Source organism: Dreissena polymorpha, unplaced genomic scaffold, assembly GCF_020536995.1.
Source record: "Dreissena polymorpha isolate Duluth1 unplaced genomic scaffold, UMN_Dpol_1.0 chrUn061, whole genome shotgun sequence".
NCBI lineage: Eukaryota > Metazoa > Mollusca > Bivalvia > Myida > Dreissenidae > Dreissena > Dreissena polymorpha.
Genome location: NW_026273375.1, coordinates 144,611 through 164,995, shown reverse-complemented (window position 1 = coordinate 164,995; position 20,385 = coordinate 144,611). Strand labels below are relative to the sequence as shown.

General features: G+C 35.0%; 1 protein-coding gene across 1 annotated transcript in view; it reads right to left on the bottom strand.

Moving 5' to 3' along the window:
• LOC127863929 (fibropellin-1-like) overlaps positions 1-20,385 on the bottom strand; it is a gene marked incomplete at its 3' end in the record, with an annotated part of 44,765 nt that overhangs the window by 14,549 nt on the left and 9,831 nt on the right. The window contains exons 3-9 of the mRNA XM_052403612.1: positions 7,136-7,290; positions 6,751-6,806; positions 5,241-5,380; positions 4,241-4,325; positions 1,729-1,842; positions 1,148-1,261; positions 198-308 (exon numbers count right to left, since the gene is read on the bottom strand). Coding sequence (XP_052259572.1) covers positions 198-308; positions 1,148-1,261; positions 1,729-1,842; positions 4,241-4,325; positions 5,241-5,380; positions 6,751-6,806; positions 7,136-7,290 — 775 coding nt within the window. The remainder of the gene's footprint in view (positions 1-197; positions 309-1,147; positions 1,262-1,728; positions 1,843-4,240; positions 4,326-5,240; positions 5,381-6,750; positions 6,807-7,135; positions 7,291-20,385) is intronic.

The following is a 20,385-nucleotide window of genomic DNA, read 5'->3' as shown; positions in this document are numbered from 1 at the left end:
ACACATTTTGTAAATCATTACCGACATTGCAGGCGATTCCCTAATTTTCTAATAATTTAAAAATTCAAATAAAACACAAGCGAAAAAAATCATTAAAATGACTGTCCACTCTATATAACAATTCCATGGAATGCATAAAAAATGATATACAAAAGACATTGCTGACATAAATAGATTGACATTTTGTAAATCATTACCGACATTGCAGACGGGTCCCTGCCATCCGGCCTCACACCGACATGTGTACGAGTTGATTCCGTCGACGCACGTGCCGTAATTACACGAGACTCCAAGGCACTCGTTTATATCTGAATAAGAATAACATTAAAATATTTTGTTAACTTGTTTAAAAAACACATCATATTGTGGGCATTTATCCATATATCGTTTGAGGACTTATAATAAAACAATATGTTTATCGTTATATGAAATGAAGGCGTCGATTGCAATATAAAATGGCAAGCTTCCATCTTTGCTTTTTTTATGACGCACAATCCAGTAAATAAAGATCATCACAATCCATGCAAGCTTTACGAATATGCGTAAGGATGCAACTCCTTGTTAGGCTTATCATATCCGAATTAATAACACTTGCTATACTCAATGAAATTTCTCCTCAAAAGAACAGACGTCCATTCAAGTCCGACTTGATTAAAAACATCGCATCCGATAAAAAATGCACCACTAAAACATTTATAAATGTTAGAAAACGGGAATTCGAAAAACATTTCTGTTGAGTCTATCAAAATAGTTTTTTCAGCATAATAATTAATTTCGGTGCAAAACATTATAATACTATATAAATAACACAAGCCAAAGAGAATGCTGAAAACTTTTTGTCAACCCGATAAGGATAATTACATTCTAGGCGCAAGTTTGCGAAAGAAATGCGTCTTGTATGAGTTAAATATGCACAAATAAAAGCACAAAAGTAACACAGTGACTTAAAGAAAAAGTATGTAAATGATAAAACAGACCTCTGTAAAACAACGGGACTGAGTATACGAGATGTAACGCAAACTACTTTTATGGGCTCATAAATATTATGTTCAGACTTTCTTTTTAGTGTATTCCAACATAAACAACATCATAGGAGGATCTCTAAAATTCCCAGTGCGAAACTCGTGTACGTGCTATATCTACTCACTGGTCTCGCAGTTGTTTCCGTTGAACCCCGCCGCGAATTTACGCGTGTAGCCGTTCACGAGGTCTGAGCACGCGCCACCGTTCTGACAAGGTTTCGGAGCGCATTCGTCGATGTCTTAAATCGTATTTCAAATACAATGTAAACAATACATACACTTTACATTTACATATTCTCTCAATAAGTTATAAGTGTGTACATAGCACGGAAAAAAGGCAAAATGTGTATTCTTTGTTTTTAAGGACCTCACTCCCACATTTATTTCATCTGGACCTCAAACTATGTAGTTATTTAAATTTATCATTGCAATATAAGTTTGTAAACATTCAATGATAATTTACACAATCATAGAATGAACTTATATTGATTGCAGAATAAACTAAATAAATAAAAGTCAACGATGTGTGTTCCAAAACTCTTTCTGGAAGTATGTCATGCACGTGTTGTAAGCTTTTTTATCATGAACAATTCGCCACTCCTTGGTATCGAATGCGAGGACAAACACAATCCAGGCAAATACTAGTTAAAATAAATATAAAGAGATACATTTCTAAAAGTCACAAGTGTGTAATATGTATACTGACTTTGATCACAGTTGGTGCCAGTCCATCCCGCCACACACTTGCATGAGTACGAGTTGATTCCGTCAACGCATGCCGCGCCATTCTTGCAAGGGCTATTGGCACATTCATTGATATCTACAAGCATAAGTATGAGATGTTTGCTGAATTTGCGAAAGAAATGCGTCTTGTACGAGTTAAATATGCACAAATAATTGCACAAAAGTAACACAGTGAAAAAGTATATAAATGTTAAAACAGACTTCTGTAAAACAACGTTACTGAGTATACGAGATGTAACGCAAACTACTTCTATGGACTCATACATATTATGTTCAGACTTCCTTTTGAGTGTATCCAACACGAACAACTCCTCTTGTATTTATATTCTTAAATGACTATCTTTTGTTATAATGAGTATAATGATATGTTGTTTTACCTATTCACGTGACAAAACAATACTGTGCTTATGTGAATATGAGATGATGTGCTGTTGTATAAGTCTGAATAAAATGTTTGTCTGTCTGTCTCCATGTTTGTCCGTCCGTCTGTCTGTCATAACCGAGCGAAACGTTACATAGTAACAGATTGCAGCAGGTAACCTTTCATAGCCACTTGGTATGAAGCAATACGTTACCAAATGACACGATAACTAGCGAGATAATACCGAGCGACACTTTATCAAGCGGAACGTAACATAGCTAAAAATGTGTATTTGGTACCTAGCAAAAGGTAACCTAGCTTTAATTTACATAACAACATACAACCCAGCAACAAGTTACTTAGCAACAAGATAAATAGTAACAATAACATAGGAAGACATCGCTACACAATACCTTGCAACACGTTACCTAACAACACGTTACTTAGCTACACGTTTCTTAGCAACTTGTCAATAAGCCACATGTCACACTACAATAGATGACTAATTAGACTAAGCAACATGTTACCAAACAATACTTTACCAAGCAACACGTGAACTGTGACATTTAACACAGCAACGCGTTACCTAGTAAAGTTTACCTAACATCACGTTACTGGACCACACGTTCCTATAAACAGATAACGTAGCTACATGTGACTAAGCAAAACTTGTCTGGCAACACATAACCGAGCAAACTGTTAATTAGTCAACGTAAGTTACATAACAAAACCTAACAAAAGGTTGATTGATTGATTTGATTGATTTTATTTGGTAAACATATGAACATTACATAGTTACTACATAATGCAGACAATATAAAATATATTATCACAGCAATATACATAGCAAACCATGGAATGCACACACAATACCAAGGATAACACAAAAAAGAGAAAAATGATTTTCACTTATTTCCATTGTGGTCCTTGTTATTGGTGGCAGTAACCATGAAACAGTCATGTATTAGATTTTAATAATGTATATGTATCAAATATGTACTGTTTAATAAAGTATATTACTGATTAAGAATGAATAAATATAATCACATGTTCATTATTATCACAGAAGTTGCATAAGAAAGTTACACACTGCATATGTAGTTAATAAACACACTTTGCAGCATACTATAAGTTAAAGAATAATTATGAGATCCTTGCATCTTATTGATCATAAGACTTAAAAATGTATCACAGTATTTTAACAGAACATAAAATTCATAATAAAAATTATACTATAAAAAGCTATAAAGACTCTAAAAACTGTTTCTTGATGGCACCCTTGAAATTGTTAGGTTAACTAGCAACACGTACATTACATAGCAACACGTTTCTTGTCCACACGTTACTTAAAACTTGTTACTTCAACACACGTAATAAGCAACAGTCATTTTAACATCACGTTGTTTGGCAGCAGGTCACCTAGCAACAGGTTAAATAGCAACAGGAAACCTAGAAACAGCTGATCATGACAAAATAAGCTAGAAAAAACAGTTTTATAACACATTAAGTAGCAATAGCAAACATGTAACATAGAAACGTGCTGCCTTGCATCAAGTTACCTAACAACGTTCTTCAAATAGAAAATTGCTACTTAGCAACACGTTTCTTAAACACATGTAACAAAACAAGACGTTACTTAACCACACGTTACATAGCAACAATGAACCTTGCAACGCATTTTCTAGCCATAGGTAATTTAACAACAGGTATTATAGCTTAATGTTACATAGCACTACGTTAATTAACCACATGTTACCTAGCAAAACACCGCTACACGTTCCCTAGAAACAGGTAACCCAGTTACAATTAGCCTAGCAACAGTTTATGTTAAAACTTGTTTCACAACACGGTACCAAATATCACTAATTTAGCAGCCCGTTACCGAGCCATAGGCAACATAAACGTTTCCTAGCATCACGTAACATAGAAACATGGACCTAGCAACATGTAATTTATCGTGCGCTATCTATAAATACGTTACCAGGCTACACGTTACCTAACAACTCATTAATTTAAAATAGGCAATCTGCCAACTCTTGATACAACAACTCGTTAAGAAGCAGCAAGCTACATAGCAACACGTTACCTTGAAACAAAGCAATAGGTAACCTACTTATATCACAGTTAGTTCCGGTCCAGCCCGCCGTGCATTTGCACGAGTAGACTCCCCGATCGATGTTGGTGCACGTGGCTCCGTTCTGACAGGAGGAAACGTCACACGCTGGAGGAGAGTCAAATATTTGAAAAAAGGTTATTTACAATGCACCTTATCGTTACACTTTGGCTACTTGGGACTCATCGAAAAAGATAAATGATATAGCGCAAAATGAACTCATAATTGTATGCCTGATACATAAGTTACAATAACAGAAATACTCCAAAATATTTAGAGTAAGTCTTTATTCAGTGCTTTTAAAACGGCTTGCAAACTGAGTATTGATATTTATTACAAATGAAGTAGGTATTCTTGAGAAAAGCAAGTATTGGAAGTCGCCAAATCACCTTTTTTCGTAGCAATAAGGAAGAAATTAAAGCGATTTCAACTATCAACATAATTTCATATTTTCTTTTACATTAAAAAAAAATAAGTAAGATACCCCAGTTGCTATATACGGAAAGCCTCCAATCGCCGCCACACATTATTCGACTATCTCCGGAGCATGGCGTATTACATTCGGAGTCCGGGCATTCGTTTCTTTCCAACGGAAGTTATTACCACAGAAGCACTCGATTTTCCACTGCGTCCCATAAACCAACAATATTTTTAGCATGAAGTGGTGTGAGTGTCATGAAGGGGAATTTATTGTTTGTAAAATAGAAGTGGATGTATGACGTGAAATCATAAGACAAATAATACATTAAATAAGCAATCAATGATCCGGAACATATAAAGTTCGCATTGTAATTTAAGAATATGTGTTCAGTACATGTCAAGTAAGAATAGTAATTGATGTTTTGCTTGGTAGTTTTTTACCCGAAAAAAAACAGTTTTGTCTGATCTAGTGGCAATAAAACTATTCAAGATCAATCATATGCATCAAAACCAGATATCGCTGTTCATTGGTCAATAATAACGCTATATCATAATGTTTTCCTTAACTCCGTTTACTCACCTGCGTCCCCGCAAGTCTGTACCCCATGTCGAAACACCTCTTGGTGCATGTGTCCGGTGTATTACCATAATTATTTTTCTCGATCCATGGCAGCAGGATACGGTCGTTGTTGTCAACAAAGCAGCCCAAGTATACGATCCCTGAAACAGACCACGATTCTCACGTATTCTTACAATCACGCCTCCCCCCCCCCACCACACACACAGCCCAAGTATACGATGCCTGAAACAGAGCACGATTCTCACGTATTCTTACAATCACGCCCCCCCCCCCACCACACACACAGCCCAAGTATACGATGCCTGAAACAGACCACGATTCTCACGTATTCTTACAATCACGCCCCCCCCACACCACACACACAGCCCAAGTATACGATGCCTGAAACAGAGCACGATTCTCACGTATTCTTACAATCACGCCCCCCACCACACACACAGCCCAAGTATACGATCCCTGAAACAGACCACGATTCTCACGTATTCTTACAATCACGCCCCCAACCACACACACAGCCCAAGTATACGATGCCTGAAAAAGAGCACGATTCTCACGTATTCTTACATTCACGCCACCCCCCCCCCCCACCACACACACACACACAGCCCAAGTATACGATCCCTGAAACAGACCACGATTCGCACGTATTCCTACAATCACGCCCCCCACCACACACACAGCCCAAGTATACGATGCCTGAAACAGAGCACGATTCTCACGTATTCTTACAATCACGCCCCCCCCCCACACACACACAGCCCAAGTATACGATCCATGAAACAGAACACGGTTCTCACGTATTCTTACAATCACCCCCCCCCCCACACACACACAGCCCAAGTATACGATCCCTGAAACCGACCACGGTTCTCACGTATTCTTACAATCAACCCGCCCCCCCACACACACAGCCCAAGTATACGATGCCTGAAAAAGAGCACGATTCGCACGTATTCTTACAATCACGCCCCCCCCCCCCCACACACACACACAGCCCAAGTATACGATCCCTGAAACAGACCACGATTCTCACGTATTCTTACAATCACGCCCCCACCACACACACACACAGCCCAAGTATACGATCCCTGAAACAGACAACGATTCTCACGTATTCTTACAATCACGCCCCCCACCACACACACAGCCCAAATATACGATGCCTGAAACAGAGCACGATTCTCACGTTTTCTTACAATCACGCCCCCCCAAATCACGCCCCCCCCACACACACACAGCCCAAGCATACGATCCCTGAAACAGACCATGTTTCTCACGTATTCTTACAATCACGCCCCCCCACCACACACACAGCCCAAGTATACGATGCCTGAAACAGACCACGGTTCTCACGTATTCTTACAATCACGCCCCCCCCCCCCCCACCACACACACAGCCCAAGTATACGATCCCTGAAACAGACCACGGTTCTCACGTATTCTTACAATCACGCCCCCACCACACACACAGCCCAAGTATACGATGCCTGAAACAGAGCACGATTCTCACGTATTCTTACAATCACGCCTCCCACCATCCACACACACAGCCCAAGTATACGATGCCTGAAACAGAGCACGATTCACACGTATTTTTACAATCACGCCCCCCCCCACCACACACACACACAGCCCAAGTATACGATCCCTGAAACAGACCACGATTCTCACGTATTCTTACAATCACGCCCCCCCCCCCCACCACACACACAGCCCAAGTATACGATGCCTGAAACAGAGCACGATTCTCACGTATTCTTACAATCACGCCCCCCCCCCACACACACACAACCCAAGCATACGATCCCTGAAACAGACCACGGTTCTCACGTATTCTTACAATCACCCCGCCCCCCCTACCCCCCCCCCCCCACACACACACAGCCCACGTATACGATCCCTGAATCAGATCACGATTCTCACGTATTCTTACAATCACGCCCTCCCCGCCGCACACAGCCCAAGTATACGATCCCTGAATCAGACCACGATTCTCACGTATTCTAACAATCACGCCCTCCCCGCCCCACACAGCCCAAGTATACGATCCCTGAAACAGACCACAATTCTCACGAATTCTTACAATCATGCCCCCCCCCTACACACACACAAACATACACCTTACAAGCATAATTGGGACGCTCGGTCATTTTTCTTGACAAAGAGCATAAATCGTTGTTAAGCGCCCAAACACAACACGCAACAATACACGAAAATAGTTCAAATACCAAATTAAATTATAGCTAATGTAGTAATTGCATACAAGAACTCTTGCACGTTTTAAAGCCACTTAAGATCTGTATTTGATAAGTTTTGCTATATTGTTGTTTTAATGAAAATATTGTAAGCCACACCATTTAATCATAATCGTTGTTAACGTTTTACACATACATCCCATCGAACATAATTACTTAAATAACATGAGCCGCGCTCTGTGAAAGGTGGGTTTAATGTATGTGCGTAAAATATCGTCCCAGATTAGCCTGTGCAGTCCAGGAACGACAATTTCCGCTTTATTATAACTTTCTTTGAAAGGAAAACCATTATTGACGAAAATCCAATTAAGGCGGCAAGTGTCGTCCCTGATTAGCCTGTGCGGACTGTACGGGCTGCAAGTGTCGTTCCTGATTAGCCTGTGCGGACTGTACGGGCTACAAGTGTCGTTCCTGATTAGCCTGTGCGGACTGTACGGGCTACAAGTGTCGTTCCTGATAAGCCTGTGCGGACTGTACGGGCTAATCTGGGAGGACACTTTACGCACATGTATAAAACGCCGTTTTCTCAGAGCGAGACGCATACATGACTTACCTGCAGCCGCACACTGCATAGCTATCGCCAACACTACCAATGATGTCGTCGACACCATCTGTGAAATCGTGAAATCAAATTCTCAAGCGATATTTTTAAAAGTACGATCATACGAATGTGTCATTTATTGAGGAAAAAAAGCTTACACTTAATACTCTTAACTTAAAAAAATACAGAATAATATGGATTTGTTGAATGTTACAATAAAATATTGAAAACATAAGTGTCGACATTTACATATTTGTCTTAAAGATCGTTTTCATAATTACAAACCAGATCATGAGTTCGTTAGTTAACACCAATACCCACTATTTTTTTCACTTGTACATCTAAAGCATGCATACATATATTTTTCGATGCATTCCAAAACGTTTATACACACGTGGCCTATGCCCAATGTCACATATTACAACTTTTTGAATTAAACATTAAAATCAAACTATATAGTTTTATCGAGACAAAATTACAGCAGTTTCCGAATATACTTGCCAAAACAAGTAAAATACATGACAATTTCAGTTTTACATAGATATATGTGTATCGTTAAATTACCTTTAATACTTACTAGTCCCATATTACAGGAAGGTCGCGAAAAGTATCACGTACTGTATTTTATATCAGCATCGTCAATAACGGTTAACCGACTAAGAATGTTTTCTGATTAACGTGTTAATACGTATTCGACCATGAATGACAAAATCAGATGTTATAGATGTAAACTGATCTTTGTATTTGTTCCTAGTTTTTAGTTTTTAATTCTGTAAACTGAAAATTAAATCTAAACTTCTCATTATGAGCCAAGGTAAACACGTTACCTAGCAACACGTTAAATAGCAAACCTATACATAACAGGCAAACTGAACAAGCGTCGGCATCTCGCTAGATAAGTGTTCTCATATAAGATTTCTTTATTTAAGAATGACCTCCCCGTTACGGAAGCGATTTATAAATTGCGACATACTTTTTATTTATTATTTTCATTTTACAAACTTAGATGTTATTAACAATTGCTAGTTTTATGTTGACATTTGTTAAAATATTGTAAATAATTCTTTAAGAATTAAGCACAATGTATTTAAATTGAGGAAACAAAACGCGAACACGATTAACAAGACATAAAGCTCATTACCATAGCCAATCTTGGGTCGGGAAGAACTAAAGAAATCTGCGGAAGAGCCACAAACAGGCCGCAAGGGAAACAAAGAAGTTGGACCTCTTCTCAATCTCAACTTCTCATCCGAAATGAGGAAATCCTGTTTGGACTAACGGCATGTATATTGGGGATTATTATAATCCAACGATTTCGAGATGATTACCAAAGACGCGCGATAATAAGGCCAATACATTTTGGCACTGTTGCAAATCAGAACAAATAAAATCAGTTTTATACCCCGATACAATAGGAAGGGAAAGTAGTTTGATATTTGCATGTGTTTGCCAAGTCTCAACCTCAAACTTGGTTAACAGAGAATTGTGAAATCACTTCTTACATATTCAATTATCATTTGAAGAAGTGTTTACCAATTAGTATGTTTTATTGGATGACCAAATTGAAAAAGTTATATTGAGGTGACTAAATGACGATGTTTCTGTAGATAGCTTAGATATTGAGTTTGTAGCGAAATCAGTCTTAAATGAAAAAAGAGAATTGAAAAGGGGAAATAGTGGCGGAATCGATCAGCTTTTACTTGAAAAAAAATATTGTTAAAAAAAGCTGCTCTACCGTGCACGTTTTTAATTTGTATGTACTTTTTGACGATGCTGCGAAGCAGCTCGTCTAAGTTATTATACCATGAAAAAATTCGTCACAATGGCGACATATGTAAAAGACCGAACCAGTCCGATTGAGATAGCTCGATTTTTCTAATCGGCATACCTCGCTGATTATCATTGATAAAGGTATAGGAAGCTCAGCTATAAATAGGACAGCATATTCTGGGAAAAAGATTTAATAATAGTTTGAAAACGTTAATTTTAAATCAGTTATATTTAATCCATTATATGTTTATATATCGATGAAACAACTATGCATTTTCTGTATTGTATTTGACATTTGTCGTGATTCTGTAAATAAATTGCGAATGAAAACGTGTATAATTAACGTTTAACGCGATCATGAGTGTTAAGAAAACGAATTATTTCGAACCTGCCATTTGTAAACGTTAAAGCAAGTATGGTATATAAACAGCATAATAGCCGAGCGACATTTATGAAACTCGCTCTTATGCGTGCTCGCTCATTTTGCATATTTAATAAACTTTTCAAACTGAAATTAAAGAGCCACATCAGTGCACACACTATGTTTGATAATTCATTCGTTTGTTGGATATTGTTTTCTCTTTTAAACACATATTAGGTCATATCGCGGAGATTTAGTTAACCTTACCACGTGTTCATGGGCGAACTCACGTATTCAAGTCGTATTCGACTATTTGCTCATATCTACTCTCGGGAATCATCATGAAATTATTTCCGTACTTAACGAACAAACATGCCTAAGCTTATTGAATTAGAGAAAAAAACAATAATCAAAAGAAAAAAATTATATGTTCATGCACACGGGCATGTGAAATCACGTCCGACATAACATCATTAACAGCAAAGGAAACAACGAAATATAAAGTTTGGTATGATATACATGTTAAATTAAAGAACATGGTGTAAATAAAGAGCATGTCAAGTTTTGAATATATCTACTACATAACGTAATGTTATAACCCACAAACATTCTACTGTAACATTACGTTTTTTAAGATAAGTGGTACAGAAAATACACGTCGAAAATCTTTTTAAAGATATTTCTTGTTATATTTGATCAAGAATGAAACCCGCCTCCCCGTTTCGCTGAATGGGTAAAGTTCCCCACGGGTACTACTTCCCCGTACCCCTCCCCCCCCCCAAAAAAAAAAAATTGTCGTACACATTTTTTTTAGTACCCAAATTCTTTTTCGTACCCTATTTTTTGTAACCAAATTTGTTTTTCGTACCCAATTTGTTTTTGGCATAATTTTTGTAGCCAAAATTTTCGTACCCACATACGCAATTATGGTGATGTAGATAAACTTAAATTGATGCTTTTATATCCATCCTATTGAAAAGCATCGTCACACCAGTACTGTCAGTACTTTGATTATAATAATGTAACAAGTACTTACCCAAGAAAGTGGCCCACAGGTATGTAGGTATGATTGTACGCGTTCCTAAAAAGGTGACAGAATCGACGCAAAAAACTATGGAGGAAAAACCCTTACCAGTATGGTACATAATCCTTTATATATTACACGACTGATAACGTGAGCGGTTAGAAACCAATGGCGTGCTAATTGTTTTCCAGTTCGGATTGCGAAAGGAAAAATGTGAAATATATTTTATATTCGAGGCTTTTGCTTAAACAGCGTAGTGTATTAAAACAAGCGTGAACTTAATTATGCCTTTGTAGCTTTTAATGAGTCCGATCTTGTTTGTAGGGACACCCTATCCTATACATACGTTGGCAACAAGATGTCTCATTGAAACTTGTAAACTCGATATGGTCTATATTCAGTAGCGAAAAATCATTCATAAGTGAAGAAAACAATAATAATTTGGATAATGCTTATTTGAATAAAAACAATAACAAGGAATGTAACCTAATCTATTTTGTTTGAAAGTTGTATTAGGGTTAAACAGGGCGAGTCAATATCTCAATTGTTAATTATTATGTTTGTAAATTATACATCTTATTTTTTTACTATACAAAATCTTAAACTGTGTACTCTATTGTTTGCAAACGATACTGTTCATATGTCTATCTCGGCTACAGGGCTTCAGCGTCTGTCAGACCGGCTGCATGAATATTGTACTGAATGGTTTATATAAGTAAATATTAACAAAACGGTGGACATGTTATTGTTTTTTTAAAGCAATTTGGCTAAACATATTAATGTACAATTTTATATTTATAATAAAAATAAAGTTAGAAGAAGTCGGGCAAAAAGTAACCATTCTTTACTTAACCCGGCATTGAGGGGTATAATTAATGTGAACGTGTTTTTATAAGAGGGCGAATCCAAAACATGAAGAATCCAAATAATGCCGGGCTGGTATAATCGAGGATTTTAAGAAATTCAAGAGGGCGTCCAAGATGGCTGCCATGTTAAGTCTTATTTGATTAAACGTATGGAAATGCAGTATTTTATATATTATAATGTCATTTTGATATAGTTATACAAATTAAATACAATGCATCAATGGAGTTAAAATGTGTTAAAACTGTGAAATATAAATCTATGTCGTGACATAATACTTTTGAATATAGTAAAAACCTCTACTGCACTTTTGTTTATAAAGATATCGTACATAAAATACATTTTCCACAATAATCCAAAGTGATCTTATTTACCCTTCGTAAAAAATTGAAAAAAGCATAGTTGATGAATTTATTCAATAACGTTGTATTTCATGTTTCAGCATTATTTATGCATTTGAAAAACATGTTTGATGAAACTAATTGTGCACACAATTCATAAATGTGGTACGTTAACACTATTTTGAACTAAAGGAACCAAATACCACTGTCAAAGTTTTATGTAAATTTGAAAGCTTTGCGTGCACTATGTTATGCACCCGAACTCAAATATAATTAATGCATAATTATATGAAAGTTAAAACTTTATTTATTTGAAATTTTAAAATGTTATTTAGTTTTCATTTAAAGTTTATATATTAATACAACATGGTTTTACTGCTTATATTAAGCATTGTTTATACAACCAATTTTACATAATATTCAATTTGTTACATCATACCCAGTCATCTTAACTTGAAGCCTTTAGCCTTAAGCTAACAATGACAGCTTACGTTACATATTATTATCCCATAATAATCAAGCATCCTATATAATTGTCACTTTAAATCCTTAAATTGACATTCTTGATTGCATTTAAATGTAAAGCTTAATTATTGGTCTAGACAACTATTAAGACATTTGGTATAAAAGTGAAGAATATTGAACATGAGAAATATATAGACTTTAGCCTTACTTTGGGACATTTGACTTTGTGAATTTATGTGTGATATAAATTAACTTCATTAAACGTTATATGAAAACATTTATGATTAACAAACATACATTTTACTTAACAATTTAAACTGTGTGTCAGAACTGTAAAACTTATTGACTATCGTTATTATTTGCCGTTAAACCTTATACTTAATGAAAATAAACACTAAAATAATCAACACTTTGTGAGTTGCCTTTGCGTGTCTTCTGAACAACGGACTGCGTCTCAAACACAACCACTAAATCATCGCAGCGGCATAAAAGTTATACCAAGTGTAAATATAACATTGAACCCTACTATTACTGGACTATTAATTTGTGGGACAAGTTACAGTGACTATCTACTGATCCTAGTATGATTGTAAACAAGGTTTGTTTAATAAACAGTGTGCATTTATCATGTCGTCTTTTATTAAATATAACAGCGCTTCATTATGTTTATTATTCTATAAACACGAGTGCAAAATGTTGTTCCTATATTTGAAACTCACCTGAGATCATATGATGTGCTCACGGTGAGCTTTAGGGAAATCTTGTCCGTTATGTGTCATCGATTGTGCATAGTGGACATTTGTTTTGTGAAAACAAGGTCACGCGTCAAATTACAGTACAACAAACTTGTGGACAGTCTAGAGGCAACATTTATTGCCCAATATTAATGAAAGTTTCTTAGAAATATTTGTCCCGAGGATATCTCAGCAAAGTTCGAAACTTGGTCACATTATGTAAAAGTCACTAATTCCAATTAAAGAAAGAGAAATATTTGTGAACACTCTGCATGACTGTTGACCACATTTATTTTAATCTTCATGAAACTAGGTCAAATTAAAGCATAAGAACACTATAAGTTTATTGCCAATCTTCATGAAATCTGGTGAGAACATTTATCCAGATGGTATCTAAGATAAGTTCAAAACTGGGTCACATTGAATCAAAGCCTAGGTCAGTTGGTTAAATAAAAGAAACTTGGGAACACACTAGAGGTCACCTATATTGCCCAATCTTCATTAAACTTAGTAAAAATATTTGATCCAATGATTGCTCATATGAGTTCCTAACTTGCTCACATGCGTTTACTTACATGGTCAATAGGTCAACATAAAGAAAGAGCATGTGCCCACATTTATTGCCAAATTTTCATGAAACTTGGTGTGAATTTTGTTCTAAATGATTTATTGCTTAAATTGTGACTTGGTGATATTGGGACAAAAACTAGGTCACTTAGTTAAGATTTTAAAAAAAACTTGTAAAAAGTTTCGAGGCCACATTTATTGCCTAACTTACATAAAAATTGGTCAGAACATTTGTTCAAATAATTTCTTAGTAGAGTTTGAAACAAGGTCATGTGAGATCAACAACTAAGTCACGAGGTGAAATAAAAGAAAAAACTTGTTAACACTATTGAGACTACATTTTTTCCCACTTCTTTAAACTGAGTCAGAACGTATATCCCAGTGATACAACAGCTGAGTTTGAAACTAAGTGACATGGGGTTAAAAACTTGGTCACTATTTTGAAAAATCGACAAATCTTGTGAACACTCTCCAGCAAGTGAGATATGATTTCTATCAGCTTCAAAACAAGGTACCATTAGGCAAGGCAGTTTTATTGTATTTTTGTCTCAGGATCAGGACATAAGGGCTTTTGCCGTCTTGTTGTACTAAATTTATCGTGAAGTTGTATGCTTCTTTTTTTTTGCATAAAAATACTTCTATCTTACTGTTAAATAATTAATGTCGCTAATTTATTCAGAATAAAAAAGTACTAAGTTATCAAGAAATACAAAAATTAATCTGTACGATGTAAATAATGTTTATATGTAAATATAGACTTCTATAAAAATATCGTATGTAACAATTGTTATTTTTTATGTTATGACGATATAATAATAACAGAGTACTTGTGTGCTTGCAGTATCATGTTTTTTATGTTATGACGATATAATAATGTAGTACTAGTACTTGTGTGCTTGCAGTATCATGTCTCGTTTGTCATATGTTTAAATTATGTATATGATATATGCTATTGTATATTTTCTGTGTACACATGAAAAATAAATTCAACCACATAGTCTTCAAGTTATTTAATTTTTAATTTGAATTTATATATCAATGATGTTATTACGGATTGAAAACAGACAATAGTGTGAACCAGATAACAATACAAATTCACACTTAGACGAACTGACCACATCGGTTTGACGAAACGACTTCACATCTGTTATTACCGATAAGTTAGACGAAACGGGGATTAGACGAAACGACTTCATATCTGTTATTACCGATAAGCTAGACGAAATGGGGATTAGACGAAACGACTGTAAACATTTGAAAACTTGACTTTAATCAATAAATGGGATTACCGGTAATCTAAGATTTGGCAAAGTACTGTGAGAGTAAGAAATATTAATGCTTTATTTATTCATGTATTTCCTAATTCAGTTAAATCAATGCTTTGAAACATTATGTTATGCATTCTTATATAAAAAGTTAAAAACACTGGTAATAATTAGCTGATTACCATGCTTTCAGCGCATAAAAATTACAAAAACCACAAAATCATTTAGATACTTTGTAACATTTCAGTTCTTCATGTTCACAAACTTAAAAATAATTTTGTAAATAAAGTTGGATTTTCTTTTGTCAATTTTAATTAAACACATCTTCACTTTTTGGAAGTACAACACAATTTAATGTACATGTATTACCACTGAATTTTCTTTTCACAAGATCATGCATATTGTCCCTAAAACCATTGACTATTTCAAGCATTTCGACCTCTAATGTTAGATAAATTACATGCATTTTCTCCCTCAAATTAATGACCTTTTCAAGAATGTCACACATCAAGTCTTGTCAATAAAGCATGTTTACCTCAATCTATAGACAAGACAAGACTTGCACAGTGTACATCTTCAAGATTTATTCAGACTTGCACAGTGTACATCGTCTAAACACTAGATATTTCACAATCAAATATGTCACAGAGATAAAAACAGTAATAATATAAACATAAGCAGCATCGTAAACGATTAAGAAAATACTAGGTCAAATACTTTTTTTAAATATGAAGGATAACGTTTGAAGTTAAGTAACAACATGAGAAATATTATTTCTTAAAATCAAAGCATATTTTACATATTTTGCTAATTTAATAAGTTCAAATTTATCCGTTGTATTCAACAATTGGTGGAATTTATAAACAGAAGGCCTAACATAATAAAAAAATTTCTGTAGTTTTTTTCTAATATCAGTGTATAAAGGACATTTACAAACAAAATGAAACTCATCTTCGACATCTAATTCGTTACAACAAAGACAATAACGTTCGTTTCGTGGTATATTTTGACCAGCATATCTTCCAGTTTGAATTCTTAGTGGCAGACTCGAAGTTCGAAGCTTTGTGACGTGGTATCTAAGTGATTTAGGTAATAAATCTAAATAATTTTCGAAAACAAACATAGACTTAAACACACGGTACATATCTAAAATAGAGCTATTTTCAACAGATCGAAACCACTCTTGTTTATAAGTATCACTAACAACGTTTTTAAAATGTGGTATAAATATTTGAACATCGACAGAGATTGGATTATTAAAAACGTATGACAAACCGTAGTTGTCTAACAATTTTTTATATAAGTTACCCAATTAGAACGACCATTTCGGCAATCATTTAGAGCTTGTATATAAATTGATTTTAAAAATATGTTATCAGTTTGAATAAGTTTAAACCAGTATTTAACCATCTTAACATATCTATGAATAAATAGCGGGTATCTTCCTAACTCGCCATACACTACAGTATTACATACATTTTGCTTAACGTTTAACAATCGTTTACAGAATTTTAAGTGTACCCTTTCCAACTCAATTGAATTTGTTTTACCCCATATCTCACAGCGTAATTTAGTATGGATCCGACAAAAGTATCGAATAGCTGGCATTGTGTTTTGGGTTTTAAGTCAAACTCTTTACATTTGTTGAATAATATATTAATAGCTTTAAGTGCTTTTCCACATAAATGTTCTTGATTTAGCTGAAAATTTCCAGTTTAATTAAAAACGGTTTCCAAATAATTAAAATCATTTACTGGTTCTATTTTCTGACCTTCAAGGTCCATGTTTCAGATGGAAATAAATGACCTCGCTTGCGAAAAACCATTATTTTAGTTTTATCAGTGTTAACCTTTAATCCCCAGCATTTACAGTAATTTGATAAAGGATCCAAGTGTTTCTGCACTTCCGCGGGCGATTTACCGATTTTGGCCATATCATCTGCAAAAAAGCAACAATACAATGTCATCAATACTTAGACCGGAAGAGGGGTCATTCTGTAAAAACAATTCTAAGTCCTCTACAAATAGAGAAAACAACAAAGGGGACATAACTTCACCTTGCCGTAAGCCTACAGCATAGTTAAAATATTCAGAGTATGATGCACACTGCTTAACACATGACTTAACATTTTCATACATATTTTTTATTATTCTAAGTAATTTGCCTTATAGACCAATTCAACAGTTCACTCACCAAATTTAGACAGAACTTTTATTTTCTTTCACAATCTATAGACCATTGCAAGCACTCAACACATACGGTAACGTGTTTATAATTACATGCATTTTCGACCTCAGTCTACGGACCATTTAAGCCATTTAAATCCTTAATTTAAGACCAATACAAACAGTTTTACTTTCAATTTACCATTTTAACGCTTGATTTATTAAGCATAATTTCTAACATTTTCATAATTGAGTTATTGACTGCATTAACAAGTTCATTTTTGAAATCATTCTCTTAAAAGATTTAAAGACCATGAAAGATATACCATTTAATGCATTTTCTGCATGTTTTAAACATTGTTTATTGACCCAAAGACCATAAATACACATCATTTTCTGCTTAAGTTCATCATGATGCTAGTCATTCAGTTCAGCACGTTCTTCTGGACCCGGCAGAAGTCTGAGTTCAACATCTCAGCGGTACTGGTACTCGTCTATAGACAGGCTCAATTCTGGGTAAGTCCGGGTCAGATTAAAGAGTTTACATTCATCCTTCTTAATGTCCCACCACCCCTTCTCCATAACTCTACGTGGGTATGTCTAGATCGGATTATAGGTTTTACATTAATCCTTCTTTATTTCCCCCCTGATCTAATATTGAGGTTTTATACACTCGTGCATCGAGTTGGCACACTACTGTTTTCACAGTGTTATCGACCTTAATTTACTGATTAACAATTACACAAGGGCAAATGAAAACAGTGAGGCAAAAAGTTCAAGCTAAAGAAAATATAAGGACACAGCTACTTTTAACTGTGGTTTTATGACCTTGAAGGCCTTTTCAATCTCGCCATATTAATCAGTCGTTTGAACCTGCATGACATGCATTTACTTTTTAAAATATACACACAATAAACCGAATCAGCTGGACTAGCAGGATAGAAACTACCATATTATTTTTAATTTATTTATTGTAAGAAACCACCGGCCAAACAATGAGACACAAAACAAATGCTTCAGACATAAAAACAATTTCACAGTTATTACACAAAAATGAATATAATTGGGGTCACTACTTTATAACGATCAACGCTGAGCATGTGGGTTTTAACTGGTTATATGGCGCTCAAAACCTCAATATTGTTCCTGAAATATTCACAAAATAAATAAGTTTAAATAAAAATGAACATCATAACATCGCCACTCAAATAAAATATCACTAAAAGAGAATCATTTTAATTTAATTACCATTCAACTACTCAATGGTTGTAAAATGAGCTAGCCATTATGTTACCATACAATATTACACAAATACATAAATAGTGCCAAAATCTTTCATACATGTGGGCACTATATCATGTCCTATGATGCCAGTGGTGGGCCCGCTGTCCATCTTAGGCCCCTAATGGGTCCCGGCACAACACCCAGGTTGTGGAGATATAGCCCCCCGGACAAAAATGATATTCTGAGATTCTCCTAGGTCATTGATTTTTTCCGCTTTATATTTAATAGCCTGTGCCTTTTCGATTAGAAAAAAAAGCAATACCCCATGCGATTTGGAAAAATTAAACATAATTAATATGATAATAAATTACAGTTTACCAATTGTTTATAAATGCATGCTTTCTGAAATTTATGTTATAAAATGTTAGGGAATTAAATTACTGTATAATAATCTCAATAAACCAATTATTGAGTTGTTTTTTTTTAAGTTTGGCATATTTTTGGAGAAATTTTGGTCAGATTTTTGGGAAAAAGTGCTACTTTTTGCCATTGGGAGTTGGGAAACAGCCTATCCTCTTTTTTGCCATTGGGAAACAGCCTGTAAGAGGCTGTTATTTTGGGCAAAAAAAATCATTGTATGAAGTTTCAAGAACAGTAGTCGATAATACTTAGCTCAACCTCCACCCCACCACCAATTTTCTCAACAGATTTGCGTGAATCTCAAAATTGGTCCTGAGCGGGTTTAAAAACCGGAAATCCTGCCCAGGCTAGAAAAAAAAGCTGGCATGGTCAGCTAATAAAAAGCTCAATATATTAAATACAAAAAGACATGTTTATACCATAGAAGTCACTCTCTTTGTCTAATATTCATGAACATCGGTAAGAACACTTAAGTTCAAAATTTACATTGGTCTTATAAATTAAATGTTTGTGTTTCTTAAGGACTATAATTATTTGGGTCTCTAACTTGTGTTAATAGTTTAGTTTCTTAGGATCTCAGGTGAGCACTTAACAGCCTATTTCCATTTTTGGGGGATACTAAAAGAGTAAAACATGGCATATTTTCAGATTTTAATACTTGTATTTTACACGTTTTAGGCAGTGTGAACCGGTAACACGTACAAATACAACACTTGAAAATTAACGCTTAATGCTAAAAATTTAACTTTAAATGTAATATAGTGTGATTCAGAGATGTCTGTTTTGTCATGTGAAAAATTTCCTTAAGGGATGTTTTCCAATTATAACATATACATATCTTTTGTATGGCGATAGTCTTAACATTGCTAACTATCTTCTTACGTGCCTTTGTATTTCAAGAAAGAATACTTTCCTACCCAAAGGTAAGGAGGTCTGGGCTAGAATCCCAGTGTGGGCTTCAAAGGATGATTCATTTTCAGACAAATGAGTATTTTTTCCGTTACTTTGCCCCTAACTTACCCGAATAACTGTTTCTATAATACAATTTCTTTAAAATAATGAAGTTTCTATAAACATTATGATGTATGTACTTAAAAATTTAATTATGCAAGCAACATTTATTCATTGACTGTATAATACATGTAAGAC